The 17,478-nt window shown below is 56.8% G+C and overlaps 1 protein-coding gene across 1 annotated transcript in view; it reads left to right on the top strand.

The window, feature by feature from the left end:
• PLXNA4 (plexin A4) overlaps positions 1-17,478 on the top strand; it is a 420,485-nt gene that overhangs the window by 65,423 nt on the left and 337,584 nt on the right. The window contains exon 2 of the mRNA XM_062198967.1: positions 64-1,333. Coding sequence (XP_062054951.1) covers positions 149-1,333 — 1,185 coding nt within the window. The 5' untranslated portion in view covers positions 64-148. The remainder of the gene's footprint in view (positions 1-63; positions 1,334-17,478) is intronic.

Below are 17,478 nucleotides of genomic sequence, written 5' to 3' on the forward strand. Positions count from 1 at the left end.
GCTGTGGGTGAGCGACGCCCGGCCCTGGCTCTCCACCTTCATAGCCTTTCCTTTCTCCTCTAGGGGACACTGCCCTGCTGACTTGTGCGCCCCCTCGCCGAGGATAGCTGTGGCCGAGTGCTGCTGTGTTGCCCGTCTCCGCTCTGAGATGAAAGCCATGCCCTGGAACTGGACTTGCCTGCTCTCCCACCTCCTGATGGTGGGCATGGGCTCCTGCACGCTGCTGTCCCGGCAGCCGCCCGCGCTGGCCCAGAAGCGCTCTTTTGCCACCTTCCGAGGGGAGCCCGCCGAGAGCTTCAATCACCTGGTGGTGGACGAGAGGACAGGGCACATCTACCTGGGGGCCGTCAACCGGATCTACAAGCTGTCCAGTGACCTGAAGGTCTTGGTGACCCACCAGACGGGGCCGGACGAGGACAACCCCAAGTGCTACCCACCCCGCATCGTGCAGACGTGCGTGGAGCCTCTGACCACCACCAACAACGTCAACAAGATGCTGCTCATCGACTACAAGGAGAACCGGCTGATCGCGTGCGGGAGCCTGTTTCAGGGCGTCTGCAAGCTCCTGAGGCTGGACGACCTCTTCAAGCTGGCCGAGCCCTTCCACAAGAAGGAGCACTACCTGTCGGGCGCCAATGGCAGCGGCGCCGTCTTCGGCGTCATCGTCTCCTACAGCAACCTGGACGATAAGCTGTTCATCGCCACGGCTGTGGACGGCAAGCCCGAGTACTTCCCCACCATCTCCAGCCGGAAGCTGACCAAGAACTCGGAGGCGGACGGCATGTTCGCCTACGTCTTCCACGACGAGTTTGTGGCCTCCATGATCAAGATCCCGTCCGACACGTTCACGGTCATCCCCGACTTCGATATCTACTACGTCTACGGTTTCAGCAGCGGCAATTTTGTCTACTTTTTGACGCTTCAGCCCGAGATGGTGTCTCCCCCAGGCTCCACCACAAAGGAGCAGGTGTACACGTCCAAGCTGGTGAGGCTGTGTAAGGAGGACACGGCCTTCAACTCCTATGTGGAGGTGCCCATCGGCTGTGAGCACAACGGGGTGGAGTACCGCCTGCTGCAGGCCGCCTACCTGTCCAAGGCCGGGGCCGTGCTCGCCCGCAACCTTGGGGTGCATCTGGACGACCACCTGCTCTTCACCGTCTTCTCCAAGGGCCAGAAGCGGAAGATGAAGTCCCTGGACGAGTCGGCCCTGTGCATCTTCATCTTGAAGCAGATCAACGACCGCATTAAGGAGCGGCTACAGTCCTGCTACCGGGGTGAGGGCACGCTGGACCTGGCCTGGCTCAAGGTGAAGGACATCCCCTGTAGCAGCGCGGTGAGTCTGCAGGCTTGGGCTGGTGGGGCGTGGAGGGCGAGGACCCGGGGGCCTGTAGCATGCATGCCCGTCTTCCCCAGTGAGTTCATTGCGTCTTGGGTCTCAGGGCGCTCAGATCATCCGCAGTTCAAACGCTCTGAGTGCCTGGGAGTCGAAGCTGGAGCCGAAGCATAGATCCTCTATTGGGACCCTCTGTTCTGATCCTTACTGGCTCCTTGTCCTGGGTGGGAGTGCTGGGGAGAGCGGGGGATGGGCTCAGTAATGTCGCGTGTGCTGGTCACAGCCAAGGCTGCAGCATGGTGTGCATAGTATCAGATGGGTGCCGTGATTCTGAGGAACCCAGCCTGGACATCACTGTCCTGGGAGTTCAGATTAGGTCCAGGGGAAGGGCAGGGAGAGCGTGAGGAGCTGTTCTGCCTTTGGTGTAGATACGGGATTTCAGGAGAGCCCTGCTTCTAGCCCCTTCATGTCTCTAGGGGTTGGCACAGTGAGAGCCGCCACTCGGAGCAGTCCAGTGAACGCACAGGGGAAGATGGCACTTGCCTAGAGAAGGAATGGGAGGGGAAGCTGGATCCATGAGGACTCTGCTGTGTGCTTGGTGCCACGGAAGGGGCCCGCCACCAAATCAGGAAGCAGGGAGCAGGGCCACTGGGAACCAGAGGGTTTGGTTGAGGGGCCCTCCTGGGGCCTGTGGGACCCGAGGGGTGAGCCGATGTCAGGGTGCAGCCTTGCTGTGTGACCACAGGCGAGATGAGTGGCTTGGCTCCTGGTGTGGCCTGGCCGATGGCCCTTGGGACCTGACAGGAAAAGCATCTGCCCTTCTCTGTTAAACTTCTGCTCGTCTCTAAAACGGTGCTATTTGTAATGATTCTTCAAGCGACATGGACGCCTCCGAGGTCAGCTCTCGGCGTCTAGTCCACCTGTGTTTCTTTTCTTTCCCCTTTGCTGCTTCTTGTCCACTTAAAATATTATTCAGCTCGCTTGAGAAAAACATCTGTGCTGTCATCTTAATTTGGGGAGAAGACGGGAACATTTGCCCATCAGGTACAAGTATGTACTTGTCCTCATTTGATTTTTGACTCCTGCTCAAACCTTGGTGGAATTCCATGCGAGGAAAACGTGTCTTGGTTCACTTAAGCAGTGTAAGTTTCCCTTCATAAAGCAAGAGTGCCTGCCAAGCAGGTCTCAGGGGCGCTGGCACCCTGGCGACCCCAAGAGAGGAGACAGAGGGGGTTACTGTGAGGCAGACAGATGGGGTGTCTGACACCAGAGTTCCTGTGTCAACCCAGCAGGGTGGGGGGAGGAGAGAGAAGGGGCTGGGTGTCGCCCAGATGCTGGAGCTAAAAACTCAGAGTGCATCCCTTCTGGGAGGTTCTGGAAAGCCCGCTGCTCGTGTCACAAAGGAGATGGGAGAGCTGCTGTGAGCCAGGGAAGGGAACCTCAACTTGGAAAACCAGAGCCAGGCCAGAGGCTGTGTCTGCCGGGCTGTGTGTGTGTCACGTGCTCAGCCCCAGGTCCACAGGGAGGTCGGTGGGCTGCTGGTGCTGAGACAGTCCCTTCTAGCTGCAACTGAACATGACAGAAGGCTTCACCTGCTCCAGGGGCAGAGAGATTATGAGAGAGAGCTGAATGCATCTCTCTCTCTCTCTCTCTCTCTCTCTCTCTCTTAGATTTTATTTATTTGAGAGATAGAGTTACAGACAGGGAAGGAGAGACAGAGAGAAAGGTCTTCCATCCCCTGGTTCACTCCCCAGATGACTGCAATGGCTACAGCTGGGCAGATTTGAAGCCAGGAGCCAGAAGCTTCTTCCAGATCTTCCATGTGGGTGAAAGGGCTGAAACACTTGGGCCATCGTTCACTGCTTTCCCAGGTCATAGCAGAGAACTGGATTGGAAGTGGAGCAGCTGAGACTCGAACTGGTGCCCCTATTGGGTGCTGGTGCTGCAGGCGGAGGCTTAACCTACTACCAACAGTGACGGCCCCTGAACACATCCTTTTATAAGGAGTCCACTCCCTCGGTCATGACACTGACCCTCTCCTAAGGGTAGAACGCTCTTGGCTTAATCACCTCTCGAAAGTCCCATCTCTGAATACTGTTACCATAGCAATTAAGTTTCAGCATGAGTTTGGAAGAGGACACACATTCAAACTAGCACCCATCCAGGTCAGCGATTTGCCCCCAGTCATGTGCCTTGTGTGTGAGTGGTCAGCCCTTGAGGAGGGTCCCCTCAGCCTGCAGGGTACAGGCAAAGGCACATGGGAGTGTGCATACCCACACTTGTTCGCTCACATGCAAGAAATACCTCCCATGAGCATGCACACGTACCACTTATGTTGGAAGCTCGCGAGTTTATGCTGTGTGTTTCCCCAATGGTGACTTCTTCCGAGACTGGAGGGCTGGCAGTCTCCAACACTTTGCTGTAGAGCACTTGCTCCAAACCCTGCCTTTTTGGGAGCAGCATTGGCTGCAGGGATCCATCAGACAGCCCAAGGGCAGACGTGTTTGTCCTGCCCTTGCTGTCTGCCACCAAAAGCCAAGTTCATTGTGGAAGTCTGCAGAGCTGCAGGTGCTAATGCCACATGGTAGCCTTGGAGAGAACAGAGGGAAAACAGCTTTGCAAGACGGGCTAATGCCGGGACTGGGACTCATGGAGCCCGATAACAAGCTTTTGATTTTTCTTTTGGCTTTAATTAGCCCTTTCAAGTTAGAGGCAAGTTCAGGGCCGAGAATAGAAAGGAGAAGGCCAGAAACTCTGTTCAGGGCTGGGGCTGGCCCCCCAGCCAGTCTTAAAAAAAAAAAAAAAAAAAAAAAAAACGGCCAGGCCAGATTTTTAGGCACAGTATCCATTTCCTTTGAGTTGGCCAAGGCTTGAGTCCCTTTGCTCGGGCCCTCTTGTTACAATGCATCCGGACTCGGCTCAGACCACACATTTCCCACGACGTCGGCATCAGTCTAGCCAGACTCCCGCATGGCCCCAATGGGGAGCCTTCATCACCGTTTGCAGGCCTGGCTTCCCCTCGACCCATTCTGAAGACCTTTTGGGTCGGTTTCTCTTTCCTCTCCTGTCGAGAGGCACAGGATGGACAAGATGAACTCTGAACCCTGGAGTTCTCTCTTGTCTGCCAGCCTCAGCACCGTGGAGGCCTACACAGTGAGAGTGGGATCTCACAGGCCTTCCATCTTGTGGACAGCAGTGGGAGCAGAGCACGAGGTTTTGCATTTTGTAGTATGGGAGCCCTTGTGGGTTTTATTGTAGCTACTTTTTTTAAAAGATTTATGGGGCTGGCACTGTGGTATAGCAAGTAAATTGCCACCTGCGATGCCAGCGTTTCATATGGACGCTGGTTTGAGTCCCAGCTACTCCACTTCCAATCCAGCTCCCTGCTAATGGCCTGGGAAGGCAACAGAGGACGGGACAAGTGCGTGGGCCCCTGCCACCCATGTGGAAGACCCGGATGAAGCTCCTGGCTCCTGGCTTTGGCCATTGTGGCCATCTGAGGAGTGAACCAGCAGATGGAACCACAATGCGGACCCTTGTAGCTACAACGTAAGGAGCTTAAAAATGGGACACGGCCTGTGGGTAATTCCTACTGCGCTCCTTGCCCTACCTCTCTGCATTGGAATGCGTGTCCTGGGGTCCTCCAGGCTTTTCTGGCCCCTTCCATTTCCCATGGTGCTTTGCCTTCCCCTAGACTGCAGCCTACAGGGCAGAAAGCAGCCCAACCCTGGCCACCTGCCTGCCTCAGGAGACCCCGCTCCCTCTGCCGTGCTCACTGGGGTGACAGGTGGAGTAGGGGACAGTGCTAGGAGCCTCAGCCTGCTCTTCCTGGGTGTCCACGGAGCCACTCGCTAGGGAGTTGCTGCGCTTAAGACTGAAACCTGCCATGCTGCAGGCTCCCAAGGGCTCCCTGGTGTCTGAGCTGGGCTCCCAGCAGAGGCAAGGCTGGCCTGCAGGGACTAAGTGCACGTGGCACACACAAAGCCCCGAGTGGCCAGGCCAGCAGCCATCCAGGTGGGCTCTGGTGCGCACAGGACGGTGGGGGCAGCTTCCTTCCGCCTTTGCCTTTGAGCCACTCTTTGCCCGAGTCCTGGTTCGTTTTCCAGACTGAGTGCAGAGAGGGATCTGAGAACAGATGCGCCGGAGTCTGAAATTGCGGTGCGGATCTCGCTAGGGCCTGGGCGTCAGGACAGTCCTCCTCCAGGACTCCAGGGAGCTGTCGGGGCCCTGGCGTATCTGGGGCACTTGAGGGTTAAAGACAGTACTTTAACTTCTCTGTCACTCAGCACATGGGGTCTCTGTCCCTGGCCCCTTCTGAAGGCTGCCCCCAGGGTCCCTGAGGAGTCCACAGCCTGGGGTCTCTCTCATGTGCTAAAGCCCCGTGCAGGCCAAGGTGGCAGCTCCCACTCTTTCTCTTACGGGGAAGGGGGGCTGCCCCTTGTGACCGGGGGTGTAGCAGCCAGCAGGAGAGCCAGTGTGGTTGTGGCCCAAATTCTTGTGTCCTACGTGGGCCAAGCACCTGGTGTCCCCAAGGGTCCCAACCATAGCTACTGTCACCTCCTGTCCCTTTCTTCTAGCTTTTTGATTGGGGCTGGTGACCTCATAGACCATGAGCCTCTCTGCTTGCCTCATGAATTAACGAATGGTGATACCTTCGGTAGACCCTGGCAGGGTTCTCGCTGCTGGTGGATGCAAGACCGTGGCGGGTCTCAGTCTCTAGGGGACACAGGGAGTGGAGGGGAGAGGTGCACACACACACAAGCAGCCCTTTAGGGCCCAGGGGGTGGGACAGGCGCCATGGTCATGGGAGTGGCCGTCTATCACTGGACCTCAATCTTCCCTGAGCTTGGGTCCAATTAGGAAATGGACTTTGGAGTTGAGCAGCATCAGTTTTAGGGTGTAGAGGTGGGGATCAGCCTCTTTACCTTCCCTTGACCTTGACCTTCCGCTAGAAAATTGGGGTCCTGGGGACAGAAACTGTGAGCTGAAATCAAGCCCCAGTGGTGGGAGCAGGGAGCTGTGGGCCCCCACTCAGGGATTGGCACAGATGGCTGTGCAAGTGCCTTCTGCCCGCTGCACCCCTCTGCACATGTAGGGTGAGGGAGAAGGCAGGCACACCATCCACTGGGGGAGGCAGAGGACCACTCGATGGCATGTGATAAAGGGACCGGACCCTGCCCCGCCCCCGTTCCTGGCACAGCCACTGCCTCAGCATCGCAGGGCGTTGCCATCCTGGGCGCCAGAGCACTCAGCGCCTCCCGTCCTTCCAGGAGCTACTGGAGGGAACTGTGGCCAGGCCAAGCTCCCACGTGCCCTCGGGGTTCACCCTCAGCCCTGTCCAGTCCCACAAGGGTCAGAGAGGCACAAAGAATGTACCTGCTTCACCTCCTGGCCCAGAGTGTGCATCTGTGGGAGGTGGAGGAGGGCCCCATTCCTGTGTTTCTGTCACTCGTTGGTTTCCCACAAACAGTGGTACTGGGGTGGAGACCAGGTCACACCCCCCCCAGACCCAGGTTGGCCTCGCCTCCTGGCCTGCATGGTCACTCAGAGCCGTCTGGCGCCTGAGAGCCTGAAACACCAAGCTCGTGAGCATCCGGAGTGGCCAGGCAGCCGCCCAGGCTTGGGGGCTGGTTTCTGCCCGTGTGCATGGGGTGTTTTCTTTTCCCCGTCGGCAGGAAGCACGGTGGTGACTGGCTGGGGTTGCATCCTGTTGTTGATGGCTCTACGCGAGGTTTGCTCTTTTCTGCTTGGCTGCCCTCCTCCCTCAGATCGGGAACGCCTCTTCTTCCCAGCCCCGTGCCGCCTCTCTTCATCTCTGCTCGTGCCTCGGCCTGTGACAGGTGCATGCTGTTTGCTGTGTGCGTGTCCCGATGCATTGCACATCTCTGACCTTGGCTGAGCCCTGGCCCCTTCAGCTCACAGCTCGCTGTGCTGTGGACTACAGGGAAGAGCACTGGAGTGCCTGCAGGGGCTCAGTCCCCATCGTGATAGAATCAAGTGTCCCCCTCCCTTCTCCCAGAGCCTCTTGTCTCAGGGATTTGAGTGAAACACCCAGCCCCTCCTTCTTGTTGGCTGGCAGCGTCTGCAGGGGATGTGTTCCAGCCCGGCCCAACCCACAGGGTCCTGTAGGCATCGGTTGGTGGCCCAACCTTGGTTGGGTGCCGGGCCTCATGGGAGGCCGCGGTCTGAGGCTGGCCTCCTTGGCTGAATGTGTTTTCCCAGGGGGCACACCCAGGAGGCCATTGGGTCAGGAAGAGTAGCAGGACCCAGAAATTGCACACACACACACACCTTGGGTTTTAACTGGGACAGCTGCCGAGACACCCCAGCGCGGGTTGCTGAGTCAAAGTCATCTACTTCCGGTCCTCACAGCAACGTGTGCACCTGCACCCCTCCCCCCAGCATTGCCCCAGCATCTGTCTGCCTCCCGCAGGGGTCTGTCTCCACTCCCTCTGCTTCTCCACCCGCTTGCTGGGTTAGCGTGTCTCCCTCGCACATGCTCACTGGGCACTGCCGTCTCTTAGCCTCTCTCTCTGCCTCTTCCTGTGATTTCTCCCCCACTCCCACACACTACTCTCAGCAGCTGCAGCAGGGAGATGGCTCCCACGTGCACACACGCACACTGCTCCGAGTATGCTGCGGCACAGCCCAAACGGGAAGCCAGCCCCTCCCTCAGCACAGAGAGCAGCCCTGCTCAGCAACTCCGACGTGCATTTCTGGGCCTCGCCTTCCATCCTGCCATCCTCACGGGGTGGCGTGGGGGCTGAGACCTGGGCCTGAGGGTCTGGCTGTTAGGTCCCAGTTCAGCCCCACAGCAACTGGGCTGATGAGCACTTTCCCTTTTGCTTTATGAGTGTGATATGGTTTTATCACAGGTAATAAAGTCATATTCCTTTAATAAAGCGTGCTGAGGCTCCCTGGGAGAGAGCCATGAGGACGTTGATGAATAATGACACACAGCACCTTGTGTTTGCTGGATGCTTCAACGTTTTCATGGCAACAACAATTCTCTTTCCCGGTGGGACAGAAGGAATGCAACGTAACCACACTGGGAGTTCATCCTTACTTTCCCCCGCCCCCTTCAGTATCTGCCTTTGGGAGGTCCGGGCTGTGCGTGACCCAGGCGTCACGTTCAGGGTCCCAAGCCCTGGGATGTGCCTCCTCTCGCCCCTTCCTTTCTCTGGGACACATGGATGCTAAGGTGACACCTTCCAAAGGGGGGGTGCATTTTGAGCCAGACCAGCACTGCTACTATGCTCAGGCGTCCCCCGGTCTTTGCCAGGCTGAAGGGGTGACCACCTGCCAGCACATGGGTCCTTCTCAGCAGAAAAGTGACTGGGGAGAAGGGCAGCAGAGACAGCTCAGGGAGCTCTCTGTGGGGCCTCTCCTTTGCTGCTTTTCCCCTTGTGGCTTTGGCCTCATATGCTGTGCACAAACGTGAAACCGGATCAGCGGAGAGAAGAAAGCCCGCATCTTCGCCTGGTCTTGGTATCATTACGGTGTCTCTGTCAGCATTCCAAAATATAATGGGATTTGTTCGGCTGATTTATCCCGCATGCAGGCTGCGTTACCCAGACTCACACGCGGGCCTGCCGAGCAAGAGAGGAAGAGACACGGCAGCGAGAGCGGGGCTAATAAAATTTATTCCCGCTAACAAGGGAATGACCTACCCCATAACTCAGCCTGGCGAGTGGGGCCGCTGCTTCCCGGCATCCGCCAGAAAACACACAAACTGAATCATTGTGGCGCTCCTTGCTCCAATTACAGGCTCCGGGGCAGCCAAGGTTGTCTGCCGTGGCTCTGGGAGGGAGAACGGGAACTTGGGGTTGGCAGGTTGGCATGTGGGGTTTGTCCATTCCTGATAGGTGGCAGCTGGTGGGTCCCAGGAACTGAGGTGCAAAAGGAGAGGGGCAGCACCCCGCTGGGCTTTGGCTGGCACCATTCACGATGCTGGCACTCCCCTGGGTTCCGTTTTGGCTCCTTACTGCCCCACGGTGTGCCTGCTGTCTGCAGAGTCCTGATTCTCTCGCTGGGCCAACGCCTGGCTCTGGTGTCTTGTGCTGCAGCCTCGTGTACTTATAGAGTTTCTTAGCAGCTGAGCTAATGAGGACCAGGTCGTGGGTCCAATCCCCAGGGCCCGGAGTGGAGCTCTCTCTGACTGCCTCGGAGGGACGCAGTGCCAGAGCTCGCAGCCCGTGGCAGCCTGGCCTTAGCTTAGCTTTCTGGCCCTCTCCTGGGAGAACCACTCGGTTTGGAGATGTTCATTCCTTATCAGAAGGCGAGCTTTTCATGATGCCAAGTAAGACTGCACTGGAATTGGGTGACATGGGGCCACAGAGGGTCCCAGAGAACATGCTAAGAAATTTCCAAATGAGTATGAAAAGAAGTGTTTCTTTCAGCAAGCAGTGTTCAGCGTAGGCTGTTAGGTGCGTTCATTGACTGGTTGAGTATCGCCATCAGAAGCAGCCTGCCTGCCACGGAGCTCCTAAAACCTGATGACTTCCTCTGTCTGACTTAGGCCCCTCCCAGCCTCCTTGCTGTGCCTAAAGCAGGACACTTGGGTCCTGGGAACTTGGCCATCATTTGTTGAGTGGCTTTCCCAGCCCTGGGATGCTTTTCACTAAGGCCCTTCAGCAACGTGTTTGTCTAACTAGGTTATGACGGTTGCAGCTTGTTGGCTGACTCCCTTCTCTGTACACATTCATTTCCCCTCCAGTCTCATAGAAAAGCTCACAATGAAGGGACATTGAGAGACGATGCATTTGTAAGAGGAGAGTGAGGGAGACCTAATTCCCCCCGTCTGTGCTCTTGGCCAGGGTGCTGGGCCAACCTGCTTCTGTGACAGTACTTCTCTGGCTTGCTTTCCAGAGCACCCAACCTCCTGGGGTCAGCACGGGCCACAAGCAGACTTAACGAGGGAGGATTCGAATTTATAAAAGAGAAAGGAACGTTTAGGTAGCACAGTAGACAAATCGCGGCTGGATCGTCAGTTTTGTTTGATTTCCTTCTTGGTTATAGAAATGACCCCTCAGCACGTGGGGCCAGCATCTAGAGCAACAGGCTCGCTGATCAGGCTCAACCTACACCTGCTAGAGCCTCCCAGCGATGTTCCTAGTCTCCAGGGACCCTCTCTGCTCCCCTCCACTCCTGGGGAGGCAGATGGGAGGGCGCACGGAGTCATCGCCAAGGAAAGAGGTGTTTTGTGTGTCAGAGCCGCTGCGTTTATGAACATCGTAGGGGTCAGTGGCCCTATGTGAGCTTTGGCTCCCAGTAACTGGGTGACCGTGGTCTCCCTGTCCTGAGGGGCACACCACCAGAGCTGTATGTAGACGTGCAATGTCACAGCCCATGCGATCAGTATCTCCCTCTAAGCTGAAATCTTACCTGTGTTATTCACCCATTCTCCATTTCCAGCAGAGGTGTGCTGTGGTCAGCTGCTGGTGTGTGTGTGTGTGTGTGTGAGTATCATCCATGGAAAGAAACAGTGCTACTGGGCATGAAGAATCCAAAGACGTTTCTTTCCCACATCACAGGAACCCCTCCTGCTTCTCTCCTAACTTGTATTTCTCTTTGAAACTTGGGCTCTCACTGGCCTTTGCATGAGCAGACCCGGGGGAGGGGGAGGGCCAACTGTGGTGATTGGCCCAGGGAAGGCTCCTGATTGGCTGGGCTCAGGGCTCTGGAGACGGCAGCAGGGCAGAGGGTGCCTCCTGCTCCATAGCGGGGAGGGAGTCGGGGAGGAGGCTCTTCCCAGGCCGCATCCTGCCCGCCCCATTCCGGGGGTGTGAGTCTGGCTCCAGCAATGCGGAAGGAAACACCTGCTTCTGATCAGATGTCACCTTCTGAACCGGGAATCTGTGGACGTGGTACCTGTTTCTCCAGTAACTTGAGGGGAGGCCAAGGGAGCCACTTCTTCCTGCACGCATCGATTTCTCGCCCCGTGAAGTTGCTGGGTTTTATGACCTCGAGTTTTTTTTTTGAAACAGTACGACGTGAGGAGCAGGAGCTGGTGTCCTGTCCACAGATCTCCAGACAGAGCTCAAACCTCACCTCTTGCCCCAAGCCTGCTCGCTCCCCCAGGCAGCTGGAGGCGCTGCCCTGGGCAGAGCTGGGCTAGGGAACCACACCCCCCCAACACTGGCATCTGCGTGGCCTCGTCTCCTCCACCAGGAAACGGGGCAGAGCTTGCGGCAGAAACCCAGGTGTTCCTGCTTGATATCCCGGGGCCTCACCCAGTGCTTGGTGCTTGCTGGGGCCTTCAGAAATGTTCCAAAGCAAATTAGTCAAAACGGAGAACCGTAAACACGAGCAGCATTGGCTTCACGTAGAGCCTCCGTGGCTTGGCTGGAAGCAGAGCAGCCTAGTAGCCTATGGGACCAACACCTGGTTGGCGGAAGGCTCCCGACCGGAGACCTGCTGCACAGCGAGTGAGCTCAGGCAAGCCCTGATGCTGTTTCCTGTGTGACCGGAGGGGTGGTGTCCTGGCTTCTGGGGAGGGCGTGAGTGTGTGCAGGACTCTGTGTGTAAATCTGGATGTGGAGGGGACCAGGAGGGGAGGGTGAGCTGGTTTGCTCCCTGCTGTAGAAATCCTGTCTTTGCTGGACTGCATGGGCTGTCCCCAGAGCAATGGGAGTTCCAAGCCTGCCTGACTGTGTTTTCCCTCCTGGGGCCCAGAGCAGCCGGGCAGGTGCATCTACAGTTGGAGCACTTGGCTGCGTCTGTCCATCCCACTGGCTCACCTGGCCTGCCTTTCTGGGTCAGCTCAGGGTGTTTGTCAACAGTGGATACCTGGGGTAAGAGGGGCAGCCTGTGGCCGTGGAAGAGGCTGTGTCCCAGAGCTAGGCTAATTAGCCCACATGGGGATGGACCTGCTGACCTGTACCTCATTAGCTCTGCATTCGGACCACTGAGCCCTGGCCCAGTTCTGACCTTCCCGTAAGAAGGACTCAACGTGGGGCTTCTGCCCAGGTGGGACAACCGAGGGCTGGAGCAAGGGCAGCTCCATGGGACAGGGGTGGTGTGGTCAGAATAGACCAGGGACCATGTCAACAGGGGTCCAGGGTGACCTCAGGAGCAGGTGCCCACCCTGCCTCATTCCCTGCGGTCTCCAAGACAGCTTGGCAGGGGTCTCAGGCAATGGTTGGCTGCTTAATGATGCGTCCCTGGAACCTGGGATTGGGCGCCAGTGTTGGGGGGGGGGGGTTGGCTCCTGGGAGATCTTCTTGCTCTCTTGCAGGCCAGACCCACCCCCTAACCCCCCAATCCCTTTTAGAGGTGTCTCTGTAGGAACCACCAGTCACTTGTGGTCTCAAGGCACGGGAACACTGCACAGGAAGTAAGCTGGCAGCATTTAAATCCCCCTTCCATGGAGATGATAGAGCTTTGCAGAGTGCCCGTGCCTGTGCTGAGCGGGAGCAATTTCCCTGTAATTGGCAAAGTAGCCGTAACTGCTCTGTCATTTGTATGTAGCGACACGTAATTGCACGGTAACCTTTGCCGCCGTGCGTGCAGGAAGCACCGTGAGCTATTAGATTCTAATTCGGAGTGTCAGCTCCAGCTCCCCATTGCCATCTCCACCACCACTGATTGGCAGGCCCCCGGGGAGGCTGCATGGGCCTCTGTGCACCCACGTCCAGTCCAGGGGCTTGGTGGACAGTGTTCTCACCTAGGAAGGGACTTCCGTGGTGCAGGCAGGTGCATCTCAAACCTCAGCAGAAACTTGGATTGAGATGAAGATGACTGAGCTCCCCCTGCCCAGGCTCTATGAAGGAGTGGGCCTGGGCTGGGGCTCCAGAACTCCATTTGTAGTGCACAGGCTCTGCCTTCTGGACCCAAGGCCATCCCTCTGTTCCTTCATGCAGCCCCGCATGGGCCAAGTGTCTGTCCTTTTTGGAAAATGCATTAGGAGGTACCTCCATGGAGATTTTATCTCCACAGCGTTGGGTCCTTGCCATCTTGAGAACACCTCTGGGATGGATCCTAAAGGAGAAGTTACCTGTGTTGTTGATAACAGCTAGTGCCCCCATCGTGTTCCCTATGGGCCAGACATCATCCTGTAGGTGTGAAATCATTTAATCCTAATCTCAAGTCCAAGACGTACACACTGTTGTTGTAATGCCCATTCTACAGGTGATGGACTGAGGCGCAGAGAGGTCAGAGTGGGTAAATAGCACCGCCACTTAGCTTTACACGGTAGAGCTAGGATTCATACCTCAGAGCCACTGTGAAACTCAGGCTCTTATCCATCCATTTATTCACCCATCCACCCAGTTGTCCACCCAACCACCCACACATTCATCCATCCAACACATTTCTTAACCTGCTTATCCATCCGTCCATCCATCTGTCCATTCTCCCATCCATCCCCAATGTGTCTTAACCTACTAGGAACCAGGCATAAAGCTATGGGTACAGAGATGCATGAAACACAGTCCTCATCCCTAAGTCCATGGCCCCTGGACTGTAGACAGTCACACCTCTTAATTTGTGCCTTATGCATTCCCTAAGGACTCCAGAGGCAGTAGGCAGAAGACAGTGTCTCCTGTTGATGGAGAGGGAGGAATGCAGTGGTGTGGCCCAGTCTAAAGCCTCAGGGTTGCTCAGCTGTGCACCACATGCATTCCCATGGGGTGGGCCCTTATTTTCCTCCCTTGTAAGAGCAGAGTTGCTCCCTAATAAATAGGCATTACAATGGTGGCCACAGCTCATTGTGGGTATCTGTGGAGTAACAGGAAGGGATGCTCAACCCTGGTCCCGTGGGCATGGCTAGGGTCCGTATTACAGCAGACTTGCCCCTGGCTCCTCTGTCTGTGGCTCTAATTTCACTGTTAATGGGGCCCAGGGGAAGGCTCTGCCAAAGCCAGAGAAAATACTCTGCTCCCCCATTGCCGAAGCTGCTCAGGAATCCACACCAGCCCTCACCCGTTCAAGGCTTTCACCAATTAGCCTTTCCTTCCAAGGCCAGGTGGCCTGGCATCTGCTCCCTATCCACCTGCCACCCCTGTCTGCAGGCCCTGGGAGATGCTCCCTCGTGTCCTACCACGCTGGAATTACCCCACAGCTGCGGCTCAGGAGAGGCTTGTGTGGGCGGCTCCTGCAGCCGTCCCACTCATGGGCTGGGCAGGATTTCCATGAACAGTGTCAGCATGCAGCATCCTTCACGGGGGGGTGGGGAGAGACACTTCCCAGTCCTCCAGATCCCTCCCCTCCACCCCGGGGTCCTTTCTATTTGACAGCCAAGACACTGAGACTCAGAGAGCAAAAGGAGCGAGGTGTGCACAGTTGGGAGACAGCTGAGCTCCCATTGGAACCGGTTCTGTGGTTCCTTCATCATGTCGGTGTTAAGAATCCTTAGCTTTGCAGAAACAGGCTAAGGCCTCCTCCTGATTCAGCTGGGGGGGGGGGGCCTCAGCATCCACACAGGTGCAGACACAGACTGCACTCGGTCAAGGACCTTGAGGGTGCCTTCATCACCTTTGGGGTCCATTCAGAGAGAGAAACGGAGCCACCATTGCTCTCGATGCCTGGGCTTGGTGACAGCCCTTGGGTAGGCAGGGGGAGAGACTGAGCCCCTCCCTGCTGATGGGACCCCACAGGGAGCCATCCCAAGCTGGAGATAGGCAGAGCTCTGGGGGCAGGCTGCCAGGCTGGGCTGTCTGCACGCCCTCCTGTTGGGAACACTCCTGGGCCCCTGGCCGGGCCAGGGGACAGGAAGGGGTGCACGGGTCCTCGCCCTCTAGCCTCCAAGCAGACATGATCGAATGATGCACTTGATCACGTGTGTCATTTTTGGTAGATGGCTGGTGACATGCCTGTGTTTTGCCTACGTAAGGGGAAGAATCGTATTGAGTAGCCCTGATGGCTCAGAAATGCAGTGGGGCTGAGAGGCCTGATGCTTCCTGGTTAACCAGGCCTGTGTGTGTGCATGAGTCCTGGGGGTGTCTGTGAGCCATGAGCCACCCTCCTCGCGGCCTCAGTTTCCCACGCTTGGGCTCATCTACGTGGAAAATGGGTCATCACGGGCGAAGTAGAGTCTGCTGATGGCCGACACTGGGGACGTGGATTCCCTATGCACTGGAAGTGAGAATATTCAAGGGCTGTGAGAACTCCCAGTGCCCCAGGCTGCCCTTGGCCTTGCTGGCCAGGTCCAGCAAGAAAAGGCTGTTGCCTTCCCTTCACATAGGTTTCTCCTTCCATTCTTTTCTCTATCCCCACCACCCTATACAGCCTCGCTCCTCCCCATTTTCTCCTGTAGGGGGAGAATGATGACCTCAGACTAGACCTTGACAGTTCCCTTGACACCTGTGGCATCTTTTAGGGGCAGAGGGGAGAGGTGTGTTTGACTTGGGCTGTTGAGCCAGATCACTCAGGAGGGGCCAGAGGCTGTAGAAGGCAGGGAGCAGACATGGGCTCTGCACGTGGCCTGCCTGCACCCTCCCCGTCCACCTTGGCTGCTCCCACTGTGGTAGGGGGAAGGGGTGAGGTCAGAGAGAGAGAGGCTGGCGATGCCTGCCCATTGGCTCCTGGGAGGGAGTGGAGGAGTCCCCTCCCCCTCACCGAGGCCCTGGGAGCCCGAAGTTGGCCACTTTGACACAGCTCTGCTGGCAAGAGCCTGCCTGCTGGCTTCCAGATGTCTTTTGCTTTGGCTGGATGGAAGCCTTTAAAAAAGTGACACCTTGTGTTTTATTTCACTCCTTTCTCTGAAAGGCCCAAATCGTTTCACAGGCGTGAGCTCAACAGGCTTCACAGTAGCCCATCAAAAAGCAGGGATGCCTCCCTTCATCTTTACAGAGTGGAAAATAAAAAGCACAGGAAGACCCAGCCGCTCTTCTGGGGCCGCACGGTTCTTCCGAGCAACGGGGGAAGCTCCAGGGCAAGCTCTCGTGCCTCGGACAGGGAGAGCTCCGAGCCCAGCCTCAGCTGGGGGCACGGGGTTGGGGGGGCACTGCGGCCTTGTCGCCAGCCATCCTCAAGGTCTCTGCTAACCCCTGGCACAACAGAACCCTGCTGGGACCCGCTCTGTAAAGAAGGGGAGAGACCATCAGGAGCACTGTGGGGCACCAGCCCAAAGACCTGTCCTGTTGGCCTCTGACCCCTGAGCTTGTGCTTCTTGGAGGTGGAGGAGAGGTCTGGTTGCTGTGTCCCACAGACTCGTAGAGAATGTTCTCTTTAAGAATGCTAACAGGTGTGATGATCAAAGTTGATTTATGGAATAACGTGTTTGGCAAAGGCTGAGATGAAGCTAAACATTGTTCTTCCTAAGAGGACTTTCATGGAACTGATCAGTATGATTATCTTGGATAAAGGATCGTAGAATGACATCCAGAAATTTACCTGAGGAGGCCCTTTTTTTTCTTTATTTTAAAATAAGGTTTATTTATTTATTAGGAACTCAGAGTTAGAGGGAGAGAGAGGAAGAGACAAGAAAAAGAGAGATTTTCCACCTGCTGGTTCATTCCCCAAATTACTGTGACAGCCAGGGCTAAGCCAGGTGGGAGCCAGAGCCAGGAACTTCATCCGGGTCTCCCACGTGCATGCCAGGGACACAAAGAGTTGGGCCATCCTCTGCTGCTTTTTTCAGGACATTAGCAGGGAGCTGGATGGGAAAAGGAACAACTGGGACTAGAACTGGCTCCTTTATGGGATGCCGGCATTAGAGGTGGAGGCTTTACCCACTATGCCACAGCACCGGCCCCATGGTGGGATGGGGAGTGGTGGTGATGGTGCCTTTTACATAAAGCATCTTGGAGAGCTTGGGCTCCATATGGGATATTCTGAGAAATGTGGGGGTGGGCATGACAAGGCCAGAGGGGCTCACTCTGGGGTGCTCTGAGAGGCAGGAGCCTGAGGTCGGCTCTTGAGGCAGCACCCACAGGGGCCTGGTGGTGGGTTGAGTCACGAGCCTTCCCATCGCCAGTTCTTCCTCTCCCCGGCGACTGTAGCGTGCCTGATGGTGTTATTCCCACGCTAGTGCTTCCCGGTCCCCATTGTCCACTCACCGCATCCCTCTCACACCCGAGCAGGGCTGCCTGGAGCCCGTGCTCAGGGCCCTGGCCCAGTGCTTTTCCACGTGGCCACGGTGGTGGCTATCAAGCTGCCAGGGTGGCACCTGGAAGCTTTGGAGGAGAGACCATGGCCTTGGCCAC

The sequence above is a fragment of the Lepus europaeus genome, chromosome 1 (genome assembly GCF_033115175.1).
Source record: "Lepus europaeus isolate LE1 chromosome 1, mLepTim1.pri, whole genome shotgun sequence".
NCBI classification, from domain to species: Eukaryota; Metazoa; Chordata; class Mammalia; order Lagomorpha; family Leporidae; genus Lepus; species Lepus europaeus.